The sequence below is a fragment of the Natator depressus genome, chromosome 5, assembly GCF_965152275.1.
Source record: "Natator depressus isolate rNatDep1 chromosome 5, rNatDep2.hap1, whole genome shotgun sequence".
In the NCBI taxonomy this organism is placed as follows: Eukaryota; Metazoa; Chordata; order Testudines; family Cheloniidae; genus Natator; species Natator depressus.
In genome coordinates this window covers 76,290,776-76,311,708 of record NC_134238.1, presented here as the reverse complement: position 1 = coordinate 76,311,708, position 20,933 = coordinate 76,290,776, and the positions used below count along the sequence as shown (strand labels likewise).

At 42.1% G+C, this 20,933-nt stretch overlaps 1 protein-coding gene across 2 annotated transcripts in view; it reads right to left on the bottom strand.

Annotated features, from left to right (window-relative positions):
* Window positions 1-6,965: 6,965 nt before the first annotated feature.
* Window positions 6,966-20,933, bottom strand: part of SNCAIP (synuclein alpha interacting protein) — a 101,372-nt gene continuing 87,404 nt past the window's right edge. Inside the window, exons 9-12 of one of the 2 annotated variants that reach the window (XM_074953028.1) lie at window positions 18,838-18,930; window positions 15,302-16,358; window positions 13,005-13,075; window positions 6,966-7,478 (exon numbers count right to left, since the gene is read on the bottom strand). In XM_074953028.1, coding sequence (XP_074809129.1) covers window positions 7,394-7,478; window positions 13,005-13,075; window positions 15,302-16,358; window positions 18,838-18,930 — 1,306 coding nt within the window. In that variant the 3' untranslated portion in view covers window positions 6,966-7,393. The remainder of the gene's footprint in view (window positions 7,479-13,004; window positions 13,076-15,301; window positions 16,359-18,837; window positions 18,931-20,933) is intronic. The other variant, XM_074953029.1, reaches the window with a different exon arrangement.

Below are 20,933 nucleotides of genomic sequence, written 5' to 3'. Positions count from 1 at the left end.
GCCCACAGACAGGTGAAGGCTGGAGACTTGAGACTTGACTGGGTACTCCTGGAATGAACCATGGAGTGGGGCAGGGAGAGTGGGAGACTACAGGTTCAGTTAGGTGTGGCATACACATACTAGGAATCACACCCTCAGCTCCAGTGTAGACATAGCCTCAGATACTCTGGTGATAGGCTGCAGTATAAAAAGAAAAGGAGTACTTGTGGCACCTTAGAGACAAACCAATTTATTTGAGCAGAAGCTTTTGTGAGCTACAGCTCACTTCATCGGATGCATCCAGTGAAGTGAGCTGTAGCTCACGAAAGCTTATGCTCAAATAAATTGGTTAGTCTCTAAGGTGCCACAAGTACTCCTTTTCTTTTTGCGAATACAGACTAACACGGCTGCTACTCTGAAACCTGTCAGTATAAAAAGAAAAGGTACTCACCTTGTGCAGTAACTGTGGTTCTTCGAGATGTGTCCCCCCTTCAGATGCATGTGCACTTCTTCAACCCTTGATTAAAGATTTTCCATTAGCAGTGTCTGTTCAGCCTGTGCATGCACTCTATATAACCCAGTGCCATCCTCTGAGCATACATAGGGCTGCATGGGCAAACTATCCTCAGTTCCTTCTCTCGCTGAACATCCAACAGGAACAGTCCAAAGTGGACGGGAAGGAGGATGGGTAGCAGAGCACCCATATAGTCACATTTCAAAGAACCACAGTTACTGTGGAAGGTAGTAACCTTGTCTTCTTCTTATAGAAGTATCCCTGTTGGTGCTCCACTTCAGGTGACTCCCAAACAGTAGCCTCACAGGGAAGAGGAAGCTTCAGAATAAGTCCAATACTGAAGAGACAGTACAACAGAACCAAGTGCTGCATCAGATCTGGTTGCATGGACCAAGGCATAGTGTTTAGAAAAGATATGCACTGAGGGCCATGTAGCAGCTCTACATATCTCAGAAACTGGAATGTTTAGGAGTAGAGCTGTGGAAATTGCTTGTGACCTGGTAAAGTGTGCTGTAATCCTCTGGGGTGTACAAAGCACCAACAGCATCACCACAAGCAGTAATAGACCCAGAGATCCATCTTGACAGTCTCTGTGAAGACATAGCGGACCCCTTTGATCTTTCTGCAAAGGAGACAAAGCATTTAGGTGATTTCCAAAATTGCATTTGCCCTGAGTTGTGAGTGTATTGAGGTGTGCTCTCTGCCCTAACAATGATGTGTGCATTCTCATTTATTGTTGCAGCTGTGTTGATGAAAGGGATGCTCCCACAGACATTGTGCTGATCTTTCCACCAATCCAGGAAGTTCTTCACCTGCAGGGGAACTGTAATCTGTTTGTTCAAGCCGTTCCTGGTTGAGGAACAGGTCCTCCTGTGCTAGCCCTGAAAGCAGCGGAGGAGTAATCTTGCATGCTCGGTCACAAAAGTGCAAGCTGCCATAGTCCCCAGCAAGCAGTTCCTTACTTTAGTATAGGAGCTCTTTTGAACTATCCTGATCATATTCAACAAAGTTATGAATCTGTGTGTGGAAAGGATGGCCCTGCCTGCCAATGAATCCAAACATGCCCCAATGAATTGCATTCACTTTACAGGGGCTAACTTGGACTTTATGTTTTGTTGATGTCCAACTCAGCACTGCAATGCGATGCATCACTGGAACCCTTAAGTCGACCCCCAACACCTTGGCTGCCAGTGCTGTCGCACACTGCTCCCCCATCCATTCGCTGCAATACCACAACCCTTCCGAAATTCCAGAGAATCATGGAAAATGAACATCTTCCCAGCCACCAGGACCTTAACAACATCCCTCATTACCGCTTGCAGTCATATAAGCCATTTTGGACCCACACATTTAACCCTCAACAATGCAACTTCAGTCCTGATGAAGCTTGGAAAGCTGAATAGAGTTCACAAGAAGTCACAAACAAATGACTTGTGGAAGATCTAATGCAGAAGATCTCTGGCTTCAATCTCCCACAAAGACCACGGGCAACCCTAAACCGTAAGGGGAATGATGTATTTGGGGGCAGGGTAGGAGGATGGAGAGATTGAAAACCAGACCGTTAGTTCCCTTCCTTTCTGGCTCCATTGCTGATGTGTGATGGAGTCAGGTAAGTTGTTTCCTCCTTCTCCAACCCCTCTACCAGATAGGAAGACAGAAATGGCTTGAGAGATATAGAGCTTGCATAGGATCAAAAGGATGGGCAGATAGGAGTGGGACTACTTACTTTGAGCAAGCTTAAGGCTGACTCAGGTTACTGATCTCTGCCAAGTGAGGCAATGTATGGTAGCCCTGCTATTCCTACCCCTGCCACATGTAGCAGTTTAGATATTTGTCCCCATAATATCCCCAATAATGGGCAGGCTCTTCCATGACTGAATGAATGTCAACCAAGTTTCTGAAAGGATCTGCACCTGAAGCGGCTGTGCTCACATGAGTCATCTGTTTCAAACTTCAAGCAAAAGATGAAGGAGCAGTCTTCTCTGAAGATACCTCTTCTGCCTGCTCCATCCCGAAGTGAGATTTGTGGGGGGCTACCTCTCAAAAGATATCCATCCGTAGGCAAGAGAGCCTCACTTAGACTGGCAGCCGAAGAAACCTGCATGCTTTACAGAATCCTAATAACTGGAAGCAGAGGGGGCATAAATTCTTCCTCTCCTATTTTAAATGCTGATGGTGGTCCATCAGAGGCCTGGAGAATTTTATACAACACAAATGAGTTATGGTGCCTAGATACCATGGCAATGAAGGATACATAATGGTACCAGTCTACTACTTGCATTTCAGCCAGCTGGAGGTCACAGAACCAGTGCATTTCTCCACTGGGGACAACATAAGTTAATACCTGCAGGCTCTGGAGCCCTGGGTGGGAAACTGTAAATGGCTCCAACTCATCCCTGAGTGCCCCCTTGTAGCTGGGCACTTTAACACCACTTTCTCTCTTGGCCCCTAAGGACTCCATGACAGACTTTCTTGCCTCAATAATACTCTCTTTGGGGTCAGTTTATTATAAAAACCACAGTGTACCTATCTATAACAAAAGTTCCAAGCCACAGTCTATTCCCCACCCCCAGTGCATGTAGCCCTGACAATCTCACATCCTCTAGTCCATAGACATAGCACATACCACACTCCAGCCTCCTCCAACAGATCCAGATGCTTCTTCAGGCCTTGCCTGTCATTCGGCCAGGAAAGCCATCCCCAGCTCTTCCAGCTGGAGTGCAACCCCACTCTTCCCAACAAGAGCCCCAAAGCATCTATTGGGAGTATCCATCATACTCCCTTGTCAGCTAACCTCTTGTCATAAATATAAAGGAAAGCGTAACCACCTTTCTGTATACAGTGCTATAAAATCCCTCCTGGCCAGAGGCAATATCCTTTCACCTGTAAAGGGTTAAGAAGCTAAGGTAACCCCCTGGCACCTGACCCAAAATGGCCAATGAGGGGACAAGATTCTTTCAAATCTGGAGGGTGGGGAACAAAGGGTTTGGGCTGTCTGTGAGATGCTTTTGCTGGGAACAGATCAGGAATGCAAGCTTTCCAACGCCTGTAAAGTTAGTAAGTAATCTAGCTAGAAAATGGCAGGTTTCAGAGTAACAGCCGTGTTAGCCTCTAAGGTGCCACAAGTACTCCTTTTCTTTTAGCTAGAAAATGCGTTCGATTTTAATGGCTTGTAAAATAAGCTGTGCTGGAGGGAATGTGTATTCCTGTTTTTGTGTATTTTTGTAACTTAAGGTTTTGCCTAGAGGGATTCTCTGTGTTTTGAATCTGATTTCCCTGTAAAGTATTTACCATCATGTTTTTTACAGAGGTGATTCTTTTACCTTTTTTAAAAATAAAATTCTTCTTTTAAGAACCTGATTGATTTTTTTCATTGTTCTTAAGATCCAAGGGTTTGGGTCTGTGTTCACCTGTACCAGTTGGTGAGGATATTATTATCTAGCCTTCCCCAGGAAAGGGGGTGTAGGGCTTGGGGGGATATTTTGGGGGAAGACGTCTCCAAGTGGTCTCTTTCCCTATTCTTTGTTTAAAACGCTTGGTGGTGGCAGCATACTGTTCAAGGACAAGGCAAAGTTTGTACCTTGGGGAAGTTTTTAACCTAAGCTGGTAAGAATAAGCTTAGGGGGGCTTTCATGCAGGTCCCCATATCTGTACCCTAGAGTTCAGAGTGGGGAAGGAACCTTGACACCTCTCATCTCAGACAGGCCACCAGGTAAACCCATCCACTACTTCCCAACCTGCATTCCTCTCCAGCTTGGAAGTTGGCAGGAAACTCCCTCTGCTGCCTTCAGCCCTCTCCAGATCTAGCTCAAGGAGATCAGCAGGCAACCCCCCCCCCCTTCAGCCTTCCCTCAGGGAACTCCTCTCTCATTCTCCTTGCTCCTTTATGGCCCCAGGTGTTACCTCACCACCTTAATTGGCCAAGCTGTACAGTACTTGTAAAGAGGCGCTGGACTTGCTTCATTTAAAGGGAATAGCCACCCTGTGACGGAGACCAATAGCTCTGAGACCTGGGAGTAGCAGAGTGAAAAACTTATTTACATGAGCTCACTTCCAAGAGATGTAAAACCCCGGGTGGGATTTTTTTGACATTTATAGCAGGCTATCCTTTCTGCAGGATTACCTTGCCAGAGCCACTACCCATGGCTTTCCACAGCTGAAGATCAGCAGCATGTTGTGACTGGCTCAGTTGGTACAACATATACTGTACAAGATGAGTTAGGAACATGGAATAACATGTATCAAGTGTGTGAGGGTGTCAACCACAACACCCAGCTCTTTCCTACTGTACTTTATAATCCAATAATCTCAGAGCCTTTAGAATCAACTTCAGCCAGAATTATTCATAGATCCCTTTAATCAGAAATCCTGAACATCTCAAATCCCAGTCCCATGTAATTTAGCAATCTCATGTGGTTTTATAGTGCTTGGGTAATTTCAATTTACCACATAATGCACCTGCTATCTCTAAGATATGGAATGCAAATATCCCCAATATGAATTGGAATTGACAGCAGGTGTCCTCTAAAGCCACAGTGTCCAGAAAACATAATTTTCTTCTCCCAGTACCTGACAATATTTACACTGTAACCTGTTACAATCCTTCACCAAAGCTCAGCTCGTCTCCTGCTGCCACAAGAGGTTATAGATAGCTGCCATGGGCTTTACACGCATCAAATCAGTCAAGAGAGCTGTACACATTTTAATCACTTTGTGGACTCTGTGTCCTATAGGACTAAAACTGTCCTTCCGCTCTCCATCCATCACATACTCATGCAAGGCATTCTACCTCTAGAATTTCAGACCTGTCATCTTTAAGTGTTGATGGTGCAGTCATTGTTGAAGGGTAAACATTTTTAATATGCTGTCTGTTCAATTTTTTTAAATTGGATTGTCCATTTATCCTTCATAAACCATGTTATATTTGTGAGTTTCTTGATGTTCCAAGATTGTTCACACACTTCAAACTCTCACCACAAATCTGTCTCAAGAAATCCATGCATCAGACACAGGAACTTTGCTTACCCTCTTTTCAGACATTATCTTTCAACACTCAGACAACCGGAACACACGTGTCCTTTTTCTCTTTTCATTTTTATTTCTCATGGACACATGGAGGAGGAGAGGCCCAGCTAGAGGTATTTCTGTTCCTGGCTTTCAGATATTTTGGAGGTTTCATTGTTTTCTTAAAAACCACAGTTCAGGTCAGCTGGAGTCTAAATTCGTTCCTTCTATTTGAAAACCAAGGCATTGCCAAATGGAAGATAAGAACTAGGGATGTTGACACAAACTCTGAATTTCACTTCTGTGTGCTTGCCTTTTATTATTTCAGTATATTTTTCTGATCTCTTCATCAGCTACCTTTTAACTGATAGAATTGCTGTGGAAAGCCAATAAGCAATGCATAAAAGGTTTAGTCACATATCTCCTCTCAAGTCAGTAACAGTTGCACAGTGAAACACATTTGGAAAACTGACCCAAGTGACCCTATTTTGCTCCATTAAGCCACACCCTGATCTCTCACATTATCTTACCTGTAAATCACACAAGTGGGACGTTAATTTGTGCAATTTCAACATTGTAGCTTGTCTTCTTTGAAAAGAAAAATGCTACCAGTAAACTTGCTCTTGACTAATGCTCTCTATATTTTACTATGCTGTTTGGAAGCCTATTGTTGTAGTAAGATCTGTCTCACCAAGTCCACATAGCACAGTTGAAAAATGAGGGAGAAATGCATCATTTAACAATTGCCTGTTATTCTGCTTTAGAACTATATACTGTAGGGAGTGCCAAATGGAATGTTTTGATAATGTATAAAGACTCTAGAGGAGACTTGAATGAGGAATTAAAAACTCACTTCTTCCATGAGGTTGCAAAACACTAACCCGTTAAAAAACCCACTATATACAAGGCAGAGCGAGAGACTAAAACAACATCTTTCTCTGGATCTCCCAGTATATCTTGTATTACCAATGTCTGTCTTTCAAAGACTGAACTAGGTCCCACTGAATTTAATGGAAAGTCTGTGGGCTGCCAAGAGATATGAACTGGGCTTTAATAGACTGTAGGGTCCTCAGAGCAGGGACTCTGAGGCCAGCACAGCACCAAGCACATTCCAGTTCCTGACAGTAAATAAAAAATGTTAATTCTGAAACCTATTTATGAGTTTCCTGAGCTCTTTGAAATTTCTTTTTAAAGCTACAAAAGCACATTTAAAATTTCAAAGCAATTTTTAACACAAATGACTTTGCACATTTGACCCTTTGTGTGGAAGTCTAGGTTGTTGTTCACTGCACAGATACTTCCATCATTCAATACTTAAGCGTTCTAAAAACCAAAAAGGCCGCTGTCAGGAAGCAAAGAACAGAGAAATGAGAAGTATCTGGGCCCATTCAGATGGTATATTGTTAACACTGTTTTTATTTCTTTTTTACAAAAAAATAGAAATAACAGACAAAACATACTAGACAAAAAAAAAACAATGCTATTGCCTTGGTCTCATTGAGGAGCTCAGCAGGCAGAGTCCTGGCTGAAATTTTTACAGTATATGTCATTGAGAAAGGGAAATACAGACATATTACAGTATATCCATGCAATAGATGAAGTACAAAATGTGTTCAGTGGCCAGATAAACATTCTGGAGGTTGCCTGTGTCACTGCAATTTCCAAACCACTACTTTTGCTCCCCCATGCCTTTGAACAGTATATCTTACAAACAAGTTACACACACACACATAGCATAAAAACATTTTGTATATGGTCTAACTGCTACAAATTTAAGGCATCCTAACAGTCTTGTTTTGCTGGTGAGAGTTATGTCTCATATTAGTGTTGTTAAAGAAGATATTTCAGGCATTTCAAACCATGTTTGAAGGCAGACGAGACACCATGAGATGTGATTTAGAGGAAGAATTCCTGCAGCTCTGGCTCTTCAATACTTTTTTGGCTGTACGATTTCAGACTTATCCTATTGATGTCATTATGCCTGGGGAGAAAAAGAAGAAAATTATCCATGATCATACGGAGTGTTGGTCTTGCGCTTGTTTATCTTGTTTTATTTAGAATGCAAGTTTTGTGTGGTGAATGCAACTTTATCTATAAGCTTGATTCTCGAAACATTTACTACTGAATGGAGGGCTTAATACTGTACGTAGTCCCACTGACTTCCTTATGGATCTTATTCAGGTATCAGATTTGCATGGGCAGATACCCAAAGCCAGCTGTAGAACTGGGGCCTTTGTTTTTAACATTTTGTAAAATGTTTTATCATTGTATAAATTAAGGCACTATTGAAATATTTAATGATAATGGGTACAATTTTCAAAAATTCCTAAGTCCCACTGCAAGCCAGTGGGACTTAGGTGCTTTTGAAAATTTTACCTCAATAGTACGTTCAGAAAATCATATTCAGCATACAAAAATTCAAACAAAAAGTAAACAAAAGGATGGCAATAATTATATGGTAAGCTCATTATGGGAAGACCATACCTTGTTTGTAGAGCACCAAGTATTCTGTACCTTTTACAATTTTTCCAGTTTTAATAATTAAGATGTTATTTATTAGCAACATCAAAAAGTATGTCTTCTCTATAATATATATTTTAATCTCCAGAATGCCCCATTCAACCAGTTTTTAAAGGGCCCATTCAACCAGTTTTTAAAGGGTGTACTATATGCTCAGAATTTTATCCTTTAATTTAAGCAGGGAAACTAAAGAAAAACATTTAAGTCTGCTAACTATTTTATAATATATAAATTCAATTCACAACTCTTCAATTCTTTTGATTTGTCGGTGATCTGATCACCCAAGAGCATAATATGAGTTTAATGCTGTTCTAATTCTCTTCAATAATGTTTTTAAATTTTGGGGTAGGATTTTCAAAAGTGCCTAAGGGAGTTAGGCATCCAACTCCTCCCATTTTCACAGTGACGTCTTTTGGACACTCTTAAAATTCCCACCTTCCATTACTTGTCCTTAGCAGTAATACTGCTACAATATAATCATCATATAACTTGGTCACTGTAAGGGCCAGATTCTGGTGTGCGGTTAAACTTCACAGAGCACAGGTCAAGGGTGCGTGTCTGAAAAGGTGGCTTCAAGCTCACGTTTGCACAGCCCTGATCCTGCTGTAGCTCTGTGCAAGCCAGACAGCTGCTTTTGGGATGACTCGCTACTGCGCTGTTCCAGTTTTATGCCAGTTTAACACCACTGGAATCCACAGCTGTGTGAATCCCTCAGCCTTCCTCATGTGGAAGGCCGTGCAGAGCACAAAAGAAGCCACAGACTCAAGCACCCTCCATGTTACAGCTCTACAACTGCTTCATGGTTTGTGGGAAGGATGCAGCTTTTCTAGGGGAACATGTCATCTAGAGAAGCTGCTCCTTGACTCCATGTAGGGAGCACCATCAGGCTAGCAACAAATCACTGCTCATCACTGCCTCTCCTCAGTCTGCTGCTCAATGCAGCATTTTCCATGTTTTTGTAACACTGCATGCTGAGCTATGGGAGGGAGTGGGTGGGATCTTAGTGCCCCACTTGTATACTGTTCCCAGTTCCTGCCAGCCTGAGGGAGAAGATTTTCATAACAGGTTTCTAACTTGGGTCTCCTGGTTGATAGTGGAGACTGTGCCCCTAGACTAGTGCACCATAGGGTCCCTTACACAGCAGACACTGATGACTGACCATAACTGATCTTCAACCTGTTATGCACTCATTTTGCGCTCAGGAAATATAACTCCCAGTGTAGTCAATTACTGGGCACTGGAACTCACATTGGCAATGTCTATTGCTTTAATAGGCATTTATAATTTTAAAAGGATGTACTATTTATTAACTACCTGACGGCACTATGATGGTGGATTCCCCTAATGCACTTGTACATCCAAACAAAGTACTTCTAGTTGCTGATGGCCAGCAGCTAATACAGAGCTTCTTACTGATAAGATGAACCAGTGCTCACTTTAATGTATTACAGATTTCAAATGAAGTGAACATTTCATTGGCATCTAAGACACCAGTAATTGCAAACATTTGTTTGGACTTGTAATAAATAAAAAGCTAACCAGTCCTTTCAAAGAGAAAAAAAATCACCCTCCGCATTGAAATCTCTCCTCAGATGTTCAGAGAAATGGAGTGAATCTAATTTTACAAGGACCCTGGAAATTTTAATTTCTTCACTATCAAGAAAAGTACTTCGCTTGGAAAAGTAAACAACAAGCCAAAGCCCTGACACTGATGAGATTTTTAAATGTTTCTAAAAAAAGAAGCTGCGGTTGGATGGGGCTGTTGGTTGATTTCAGGTTGATCTCAAATAATTATTCACCATTTGCTAAAAAATGACATATGGCAAGGTTAGAGTTAGAATGAGTTTGATACTGTCCAGATAGATAAGCCACAGGCTTAAGCATCTGAAAAAGATTATAACTGTAGAGGGAGCATCCTATTCGAAACAGGTACTTCTTTTTTTGGAAAAAGCTCTGTAATGTTTCAATCAGAATTACAGTCTTCCAACTCATTCCAGGGGAAAAGTCAGACTCTGCCCAGAATGACTGGTAATGGGACTGAGGCTGATACTTTCCCTAACACAAGGGTCACCAACGAGTCGATCCTGGAGCGTCTGACAGTCGATCATGATCTCTGGCCACTAAAAGTCTGGCAGTGCAGCGGGGCTAAGGCAGGCTCCCTGCCTGCCCCGGCCCCATGCCGCTCCCGGAAGTGGCCAGCATGCCCCTGCTGGGGGGGAGGGGTGGGGCAGGGGTGTCCGTGCACTGCTCCTGCCTACAGGCACCGCCCCCACAGCTCCCATTGTGCTGCTGACCAGGATCCGCCTGAGGTAAGTGCTGCCTGGTGGGAGCCTGCACCCCAACCCCCAGCCCTGAGCCCCCTCCCAGAGCCAGCACCCATACCCCCTCCTGCACCCCTAACCCCCTCCTGTACCCCAAGCCTCTGCTCAAGCCCTGAGCCCTCTCCCAGAGCCAACATCCCATACTCCCTCCTGCACCCAAACTCTCTCCCAGAGCTTGCACCCCATACCCACTCCTGCACCCCAAACCCCCTACCCCAGGCTCAGCCCGGAGCCCCCTGCCACACTCCGAACCTCTTCGTCACAGCCCAGAGCCTGCACCCCCTTCTGAACCCCAACCTCCTGCCCCAGCCAGTGAAAGTGAGTGAGGGTGGGGGACAGTGAGCGACGGAGGGAGGGGTATGGCATGAGCAGGGCGGGGCCTCGGGGAAGGGGTGGCGCAGATGCTGGGTGGCACTTAAAATCAAAAAGTGATCTTGTGCATAAAAAGATTGGAGACCACTGCCCTAACATATTAAGCTGCACAGGCTACATCACACTAGTGGGTGGGGTTTGCTGATGAATGGGAAAATGACAGGCACAGACTTGTCAAACTTGAATGTTCCAAAATCATGAGACAGACCAAACCAACGTTTGACTTAAAGAATCATCAGAACCCTTTAAAAATGTTTTTTAAACGCACTGCTTGTTGGTCTGTTTTCTGATTTCTGACTCCTAGCAAGAATAGCCCCTTTTTGTAATTCAGGGAACTCTCCTGAAGTGCACAGAAAATACACACCCCAACTGGGGGACCTCCTCTCTTTTACTCCTGGTTGACAGGGGGACTCTTCCCCAAAACCATCCCTTCCCCAACCCACTGATCTCAGCTCTCTCCTCTGTGCCCTGCCCTCTACAGCCCCCTCCCTTCAAACGAGCACCAACCCACACCTCAGTCTTTCTACTGTTTCTGGGCACTGCCGCTGCTCAGCTCCCATGTTAGGATGCCTTCCCCTGTTCAGCTCTTTCTCTTGTGAATGGTCTGGGAGACTGCAGCCCAGTTGGGGGTGGCTCCCTGCAGGCTGGAGAGGAAAGGGGAGACACCCACTCACTGAGCCATCTACACGCTCCTTGGATCCTTTTTCTACCATCACACACCCCTACCTTTGCTTCTCTCAGCCCCACTCAATGCTGGATAGGAGGAGGAGATAGTTAAAAACTATCCCTAAACTGGTTCCCTATTTCTCCATCTGGTAATTACAACCTTTTGTGGACCCCTTAGACAGTTTGCAGACCTCCAGGGGTCCGTGGACCACAGGTTGAAAACCACTGCAGTACCTCTCCAGCAGAAAGCCTACACTACCAGGAACTTCTCACGAAAGGCCAATTTTAATGGTGCAAAATTGTGGCACTTGTGAAAATACTGCAAGGGCTCACAGCCCTGTGAGATGGTTCTAGCGTAGGGGGATGATTAATGGCCTAGCATCTCACAATACTCAAGCGTCTGGGCTATTTTGGCTGGAGAGCGTCCAAAAAACATTACAAGAGACTGTTATAATACAGGCATTTTCCCTATCTTAAAATAGGTCAGAAGCGAATCTCCCCAGTATTCCCCAGGGAAGAAGAAAACCTTCGAAAACTAGAATTGAGTATCCCGATCCTGATTTCACTGACACCGGTGTAAGTGAGAATCAGATTCTTGTTTGTCTGAACCAATGGTTCTCAACCCATAGCCCACTTGCGACCCAATCAGCACACAGCTGCGGCCCAGGTGACATCCTCATGGCCATACCAGGTAGTATATATATTGTGCGGATGTGGCCCACATAACACACACAGAGCTCTATATGGGGCCCACATTGGTAATTAGGTTGAGAACCACTGGTCTGAACTATTAAAATCAAGTTAGGGATATGCAAGAAGGATTTGGGTGGTAAGGAACAGACACCCCCAGCCCTAGATTTAAAAAAAAACAAAAACAAAAAACAAAACCTCCTGAACTCCTAAAACTGCTAAAGTCATTCAAACTCCTAAATTGCTAAAAGATTAATTTTAAACTTTTCCCAAAGTTCCTAGCACTAGGTCAAAACAACAGAGCAGTTTAAGGAATATTTTCTTTTAAAACAAACATATATCTTATGAAATGCTGCATTTTGCAGCACACATTTATGGCTACTGAAAAACTGGTCTGTCTGCCTGACAATCTCATAACGCAGTACATTTAAATTAGAAGGATTAAACAAATGGTCAAAATTATGAGACTTTGTTTTAACATATATAATTTCTTCTGAAGTCCAAGGCTGGGTGAGAAGAACACGGAAGGGAGAACACTGTACTTTATGTTCAGATTGTGATTAGAGGTTGACTTGCCCTACTCATAAGAGGAAATTTAATTTCCATTCTCATCTGGTACTTGACTTTCATTCAACAGAGACCGAGTGCTATGCCAAACGGAACTAAACTGCATGGCGGATTTATGAGTATGACTACTTTTATGCATGCTCGCAGCTGAGGCCTCTAGGCTAGTTCACCTGTGACATTAGAAGAAGTCCATCACAAGTGTGTTTTTTTTTCTTTTTTTTAAGGAAATCAAATATTTGCCTTGTTTTTTATTCCTGACATAAATCATTTCGTTTATCTCAGCTGCGAATTATTTTAACAAGCACATGCAATTAGGATGAGGAAAAGCAACAATAATGAAGCCAAACAATTCACTCTGCATCAGCACATACCATGCATAGTTACACAGATGGTCTTCAATCAGCATGCTAGAGGAAAGATTGGTGTAGCTGGAGTAAGGCCCCTAGGGAAGTGCAATATATAAGTCAGTTGAAAACATGCAATGAGCTTATCACATGCACAATGCACACAGACATATGTAAAGTAACTGTGCAGTCAAAAGGCTACAGGAGAATTTTTAACAGTGAAAGCTTTTTAAAAAGATACTTTAAAACATAATTAATCTGTTACTTTTTTGGAGATAGAGAAAGTCCATTGCTGTGAGGTATCTCTGACCAGCTGTGAAACTACATTTCCAGATGAATTTGGTGTTTGACAAAGATAACATGCAAATGGGGCACCTTGACATTTAACAAGATGACCTCTCGAGGTCCCTTCCAGTCCTACGATTCTACACAGAGCAAGTGTCAATACTGCAAGGAATGATTGATAGCGTCAGAATTTCCTTTCCAACTGTTTAATCTTCCTAAGTGAGCTAAGTAAACTATTTACGACACCACTTTCTGTCAGTTTGCAGTGTTGTAGCTGTCTTGGTTCCAGGATATTAGAAAGACAAGGTGGGTGAGGTAATATCTTTTACTGGGCCAACTTCTGTTGGTGAAAGAGAAGAGCTCTGCAAAAGTGCGAAAGCTTGTCTCTTTCACCAAAAGAAGTTGGTCCAGTAAAAGATATTATCTCATCCACACTGTCTCATTTTCTGCCAGAATATTTTTGAAGACAATCAGTCCTTTTCTCTCTCTCTCAAATATCTAAATCCATCTTTTTGAAAAATTTCACTCTTATGGTATCGAGTTACTTCTGTATTTCAATGGTAGTTCAACTATTACAGTTACAACAATTTGTGAGCTATTTGAAGGCCCAAATCTGCAATCTTTAACCTGGCTGTGCATTTCTATGCAAATAGCATTAAGTGCACTCTCTCTTGTCCATCTAACTATCCCATTGCCTTTACATTTTTAATTTTCATTTAATGTTTTGGCACTACATGGTCTATTAATAATACAGTAAATCTTATGAGATTGCTTTTTCTTCTTTTTGCCTTTTTCTTTCCTTCATTCACTTCCTCTAACTGGCTGTATATTTGGATGCACCTTTTCTTCCTCTTTTTCCATTTACTCCTAAATTGTATTTTTCGACAGTACATAATTCCTCCATTTTTCTCTCCCTTAGTCTGTTTGCTGTTCTTTTAATGTTTCTCCTCCCTTTCAATTTCTCCTTCCTTTTTTTGTCCTCCATTTATCCCTTCCCTCGTCCTTCTCACCCCAAGAGACCCTGACTCATCACTCACGTTCAGTGCTCCACCACATCCTGTCACTCACACATTCTATTCTATGCCTCGCCAGACACGCCTGTTGCTCCTCACAGCCACATACATACACACTGTACTCGCATTGTTTCCCACCCCTCTGTCTCTCTTGCACTCACACATACACACACACTCTTCTTTCTCTCCCTCCCTCAGGGAGACACTCATTTGGGGGAATTCTGCTCCCTCTTTCAAACAAGGGAGGCGGTTTCTGAACAGACACATCCTTCTTTCCCCAGTTCCTCTCTGGAGGGGCACTTAGTTGGGCACCCAGGCTGCATGTGAGCTACATCATGGCTCAGCTCACTATGATATGCCAACTCTCAGGTACCAATCAGGTGCTCTGATATGAACAGGAGGGTGTAGGGGAAAGAAAGCAACAGCTGGGAGGGTGTGAGGAGTGAATTGGGCAGTGGCTGCTCATAGACTGCACTATAGCGGAAATGGAGGCGGAGAGGGGCAGCGGCAGAAAAAGGGTATGTTTACATTATTTTCTGCCACTCTCTCAATCCTGCCACTCCGGGTAACCAGATCTATAAGACAGGGGTGGCCCTGAATTTATTTACTCCTTTGTAATCCAAAGGTTTTAAAATTAATGTTCTCACTATGAATTGTCCCCCACAAGAAGATTAAAAATTTATTCTGGGTGAAACTCCCCTCTGTGCAGAGCACAGCGCCAATGCATCAATTAAGGGCACTTAAGTGGTTCCTAGATTTTGTGCTGACTCTCTGCATGGGGGGAGGAATTTCACCCTCAACAATTCCCTCTCCTTCCATAAGTCTTCCAATAAAGGCCAACTATGATCTGCAGTCTGTGTTTCTTTTTACCAAACAGCGCTTATTGTTTGTTTGTGTGTACATGGCAGTGGGGAGAGAAGAACACGAAGCTGTCATTCTTAATCAAAGGCAAATTGTTCATTACTTAAAAAGGAAAAGAAATGAGAGGAAAAAAACACCTCCTCCCCACACCCTGAGAGCACTCACTGTCTTATTTTTTCCTTTAGTAGGAGCTGCTGGATTTCCCTTGCTATCTGCAGCCTTTCTTCCTAATGAGGTAAAGGGCAATGTTGATGAGGTTTTCATCAAGTTTGCTGTTTGACTGTTGTTGTTGTTGTTCTGGTTCCCGCTCAGAGTCTCCATTATAGATCTAAATGTTCCAAACGGCCTTTTCAGCTGATCCCCAGGTTCAGTGCTGGCTGGAGCCCGCTGAGGCGCTTTGCCCCGGTCTTTGTCCTTTTCCTCATTCAGTTCAATCTCTGTTTGCTCCATCTGCACCACGGGCTCCTCAAAGGTTACTCTGAGTTTTAAATTCTGGGAGGTTCTGCGCTTTGAAGAGGGAGACTTGAGGGCGCTCTTAGGACTAGTAGCAACCTTTTGAACAGTGGCACTGTCAGTGCTGGACTGAGAGGTATCTCCAGAAACTTGGCTCTGAGATGCAGTCCCAGACTGATACTGGGGTTCGTTATCAGGATCACTGCTCTCTGAAGAGGGAGATGGGCTGTGGCCATCCACAGATTTGGAAGCTCTAATGCCAAAAGGAAACCGGCGCCCTGCTGCCAAAGTGTGTTTCTTAATCATCAGGTGCAAACTCTCAGTGCTTTCAACATTTTCTACTATCGGTTGTGGCCTTGGTTTGTCAGTTCTTTTCACGGGAGTATTCTTCAGGTCCTCAGAATTATTTGAGTCTGTATCAGACTCGCTGAGGGATCTCTGCATAAGCTGCCTCAGTCTGGCTAACTTCAGCTCCCTTTTCTCCGGTAGAATCTTCTTCACATTCTTGGAGGAAGCATGAGCATCCTGAAATTCCAATGTCAGCTTCTCCTGCATACAGACATTCTCAGAGATTTCTTTCCCCAACAATTGGCGTAGGATTTTATCGGAGTCCTCGTCTTTCATCTTGGACCGAGTATGGCTGGAAGTTCCCATGCTGCCAAGAATCTGAATCCCATCTTGGGTGTTCAATTTACTTTTTGGTAGAGACAAATCATCTGCATCAGAGGCTTTCCACTGGGGTTTGCCACAAGGAGGGGACAATAGTGAACTTAAATAAAAAAAAAAAAAAAAAGAGAAATTATTTTCAATACAGGACACTACGGTCAAATATGTACAGATATCAAATTCAGTGCTGCCATTTGCAGTGCGCGTCTGTCTGAGCATATTGCTCCTCTTATCCCCTTGATCTTTGTCCACGTAGAATGTATTTAGAATGTATTATTATGGAGCAACTGCAGTGGCTCCACAGTGAAGGCTTTAACTCTGTTCCCATTCTAAACTAGATTTTGACTCCCTTTCTCTTCTAAAATTCACAAAGAAAAACTCAGTACAGCCTGAAATTGTGTATGGCTACTTGAATTCCAAAGAAGAGTTTTAGAGGAAAAATTGAAAGAAACAGCTGTTTTTCAGTTATAGATCTTTCTTACACGTTTTTCAAAAAGGTAAAAAAACCCCATTCTTTTTAAACTATTTTTGTCCAATCATAATACAAAGATAACTTGGCCTAATTACCACAAACATGCTTTGTGCTAGCCAGAGGTGCATTTCACACATGTTGGATTCACCCACCACTAACAATAAACCATGTAAGACTATATAAAAAGTTAGGGCCATTCACACCTCCCCCTTTATATTTAGCATATTGAAAAGGATGTAAATATACATTAAGTAAGTTCAACATTATTAGGACATTACACAAATAAAAAACTCAAATATTGGAAAGTAAGGAAATACAATCTTAAGTCTGGCTTGTAAAGGATTTATGTTACAGAGCTCCTTCCCTGAGGCATGGGTCATAGTCCACAAATTCCATATCCTGATTACAAACCAAATACCACCCTGCTTTTACTCATGGCCACAGGCAAAGAACTCAGTTACAGTTAATTTGAGGCAGTGTAGGTGTGAATTTCTTCTTTTTTCAAACTATAGTTCTAATAATTTCATAGTCCTAATCCTGGGACTTTTTACATTAATATACTATTATTAATCACTTCATCTTAATTAAGAAATGTTTAGTATATAAGTGAAATAGTAATAAATGAAATAGACAAATGAAAGCTGTATCTGGCCTCCTGGGAAATGTGCATGCAAAAACTACTTGGGTCTAGCACAGATATTCCTATCATTTGCGTGAAAGAGGGTTAGTTCTGATGATCTTCCTTTGGCTCTTGGAATGTGCTTCAATGAGCAGAGCTATTGGCATGGTAAGATAGGATGGGTGAGGGAGTTGTAACTGGGAGGAAAACAGTGACCACCATGAAAGCAAAGTTTAAAAAAAGTGAAGAGCCACTTTCATCCCTACCCACATAATCAAGAGGAGGTGGTTCGTGGTTAGAATTAGTGAGTGATGCAGAGCATGCATCTTCCTCTCCCATGTGAAAAAGATATACCAACCAAACAATTCACCCACCAATCCACCCCTCTTGTATATACAAACACTTCTTCAGTCTCAGAAGGTGCATTTACTTCAGAAAATAATATAAATAATAATAATTTGCACTTGTATAATACCCCATCCAGTGCACTCTACAAATACTAATGATTAGTATGTTTCCCACAACGTATTAGGTGCTGTATAAATAGCACTCTATGGGCTTGATCCTAAGTCCACTGAAGTCTATAGGCGGCTCCTTCCATTGACTTCAGCGCCTATGTTAAAATCAAGTTAGCTCCATAACACACCCCTCTTATGCAGGAAAGATTCATCTCCATTTTACAGATAAAGACTCTGAGTGAGAAAGAGATTAAGGGAACAATCCTGCAAACATTTAAGTATGTGTGTTACTTTGCTCGCATTTGCAATCCCATTGAAGTCAACTGGACTGACAACTGATTAAAGTTAAGCACATACTTAAGTTCTTGCAGGATCAGGATAAAATTGGCTTGGCCAAAGACATATAAGAAGTCTGACAGGGTCAGAAACATAAACCAGGCCTGCTGGCTCCCAGTCTTGTCTCCTTCCTCCCCACAGTTTTATGTCAAGTGATCTATTTTAGCAAAAGGCATTGACATGTTAAATTATATAGGTTTCTGGTTTTGTGGTTTTTTACACTAGCTAGTATGGGCAAAACACATAAGGAGTGTGAGGAGCCACATTAATCTGCAAGCATGTTTTGTTAGCAACTGGTTTTATGAATTATAGCCAGCATGAGGTTACAATGGACCACATAAAGTGAAGCTTTACAATTTCACCAGGTGTTTCCAGCATTCACTGTGATTCATCTTATACAAAATGTACTCGGCTTCCACAATAAATCAGATTTTATACTGGTGAGGAACAGGGATGATTAGTTCTGCTTACATCTTTCTAAGAATGTCCAGTATTTACACCTATTACAAGCTGGCAATTTAAAAGATGTGAACTTTAAATCAGCAGTGAAAAAGAAATGTATTGAGTTTTAGCAGATGTTTTACTATTTTTTAATGTGTGAATGAATAGATAGACCATCATCTCTCCTGATAATAGTTATACAATAAAAAGGCTCCAAGTTACACTACTTTAGAATTCCACTCCTGTAAACTGTTACCTTGGGGATGTTGGTAGTGATTGGCCCTCTGATCTCTGGGCTTCTAAAAGCTGCTGGAGTTGGTTCTGTAATGTCACACGTTCTACTGTCTGCCTGTAAGGAAATATTAAACCATTAAACCCATCATTAAATAAGAGGGTAAATGATACCACTCATTCAGCATCACATTCAGAAGAAAGGCTCTGTTCATCTATAATTGAAGATGCAAATATAGAGTGCATACAAATATTAACATGGACAAAGAGGTTCTGTACTCCTGTAAATTGCCTCTAATGGGAACCCTGTGATCACTGTATAGCACCTTCTGAAAACTGCCTAGTTAATATAAATTATTTATTACTGCTAGCGACTGCTGTAAGTTGCAAGTTTAGAATTTTAAGCAGCAATTTGCTGGAGCTGAGTGACGCACAAAGCTTAATCCATCTGGTGCCAATTTAAAATCCCAAACTGTCAAGTCACAGCAAACTTAAGGTCAGATCACGATGGCTCTTGCTCAGCTATGCATGGGAAGGGAATGGATGCCCCTTGCAGGAGGCCCTAGCTCTGGGGAGTGCAGGTATTGCTCACTCCTATTCCCTCTATAGAGCAAATCCCAGGAAGGTTAAGAGGAGGGGGCAAGGCCATTGCCCACAAAACAGGACTAGTGCATCAGCAGAACTATCTACTTCATCCTGAAGGATAGAGCAGACTGTGTACCTGCACTCCCACATAGGACAGTGACAAAAATACCACAGTGTAGTCAATAGAATACACAACCATAGCCCATACACAACCTCTTAATTTCCTGTTTTACTCTGTATGTGCTTTGTAAATAGTCTGGATGCACGTCTAGAGCTTTGGAGAACCACAATTAAATAAATAAACACACAATATTGTGCATAACTGATATTGCACGTATGATTACAGAGCAACCCTAGCAAAGAAAGAGAGAAAGACCATATATGCAAATATGAACAGAGACACTTATTCCAGGTACAGAGAGATCTATATAAACAAAAACATGAAGATGACATCCATAATAAATTGCATTTCTCTTGTACCTGTGTGGCTCAAGACAGACAATATTTACTCTTGTACCAATGACAGATTTAAACTCCACTATCTCAAAACTTTGCAGAGCTAGAAATTGAGGCTTCATAACTGTAGGAAAAGAGAGACTCACAGCTTTCCAATAAAAAGAACAGGAGTACTTGTGGCACCTTAGAGACTAACAAATTTATTAGAGCATAAGCTTTCGTGGGCTACAGCCCACTTCATCGGATGCATAGACTGGAACATATAGTAAGACATACATACATACACACACACACACACACACACACACACACAAGTTGGAAGTTACCATACGAACTGTGAGAGGCTAATGAGCTATTATCAGCAGGAGAAAAAAAACTTGAATCTATTTCTTTAAGTTAAGTATCCTCACACCTTCTTGTCAACTGTTGAAATGGGCCATCTTGATTATCACTACACAAGTTTTTTTTCCTCCTGCTGATAATAGCTCATCTTAACTAATTAGCCTCTCACAGTTTGTATGGTAACTTCCAACTTATCTGTATATATATCTATATCTATATCTCTCTCTCTATATATATCTTACTATATGTTCCATTCTATGCATCCGATGAAGTGGACTGTAGCCCACGAAAGCTTATGCTCTAATAAATTTGTTAGTCTCTAAGGTGCCACAAGTACTCCTGTTCTTTTTGCGGATACAGACTAACACGGTTGCCACTCTGAAAGCTTTCCAATAGCAGACATAATTCTTCCTTCTGCCAGGGTATGTTCCCACGTACAACATTTTACCATCAAGACATTTTTATGTACATAAGGGTTTTAAGGCCTTTTTAAGAGGTGTTTTAAGTTTATTAGTTTTAATTTTTCCTCTTCGTTGACAGTTTGTAGCTGGATTCACAGTAACTAAGACACAGGTAGAACAATATAAGAACTAATCCCAATACATTTTTTTAAAATTCTCTAAAAGATTTCCGAAATAGCTTTTCTGTAAAATGTGTCATATAGAGAATTCATAGTGGGGTGGGGTAGCATAACAGGTTTTACTGCACATATACTTTTAAAAAGGCCAAGTTTTCAAA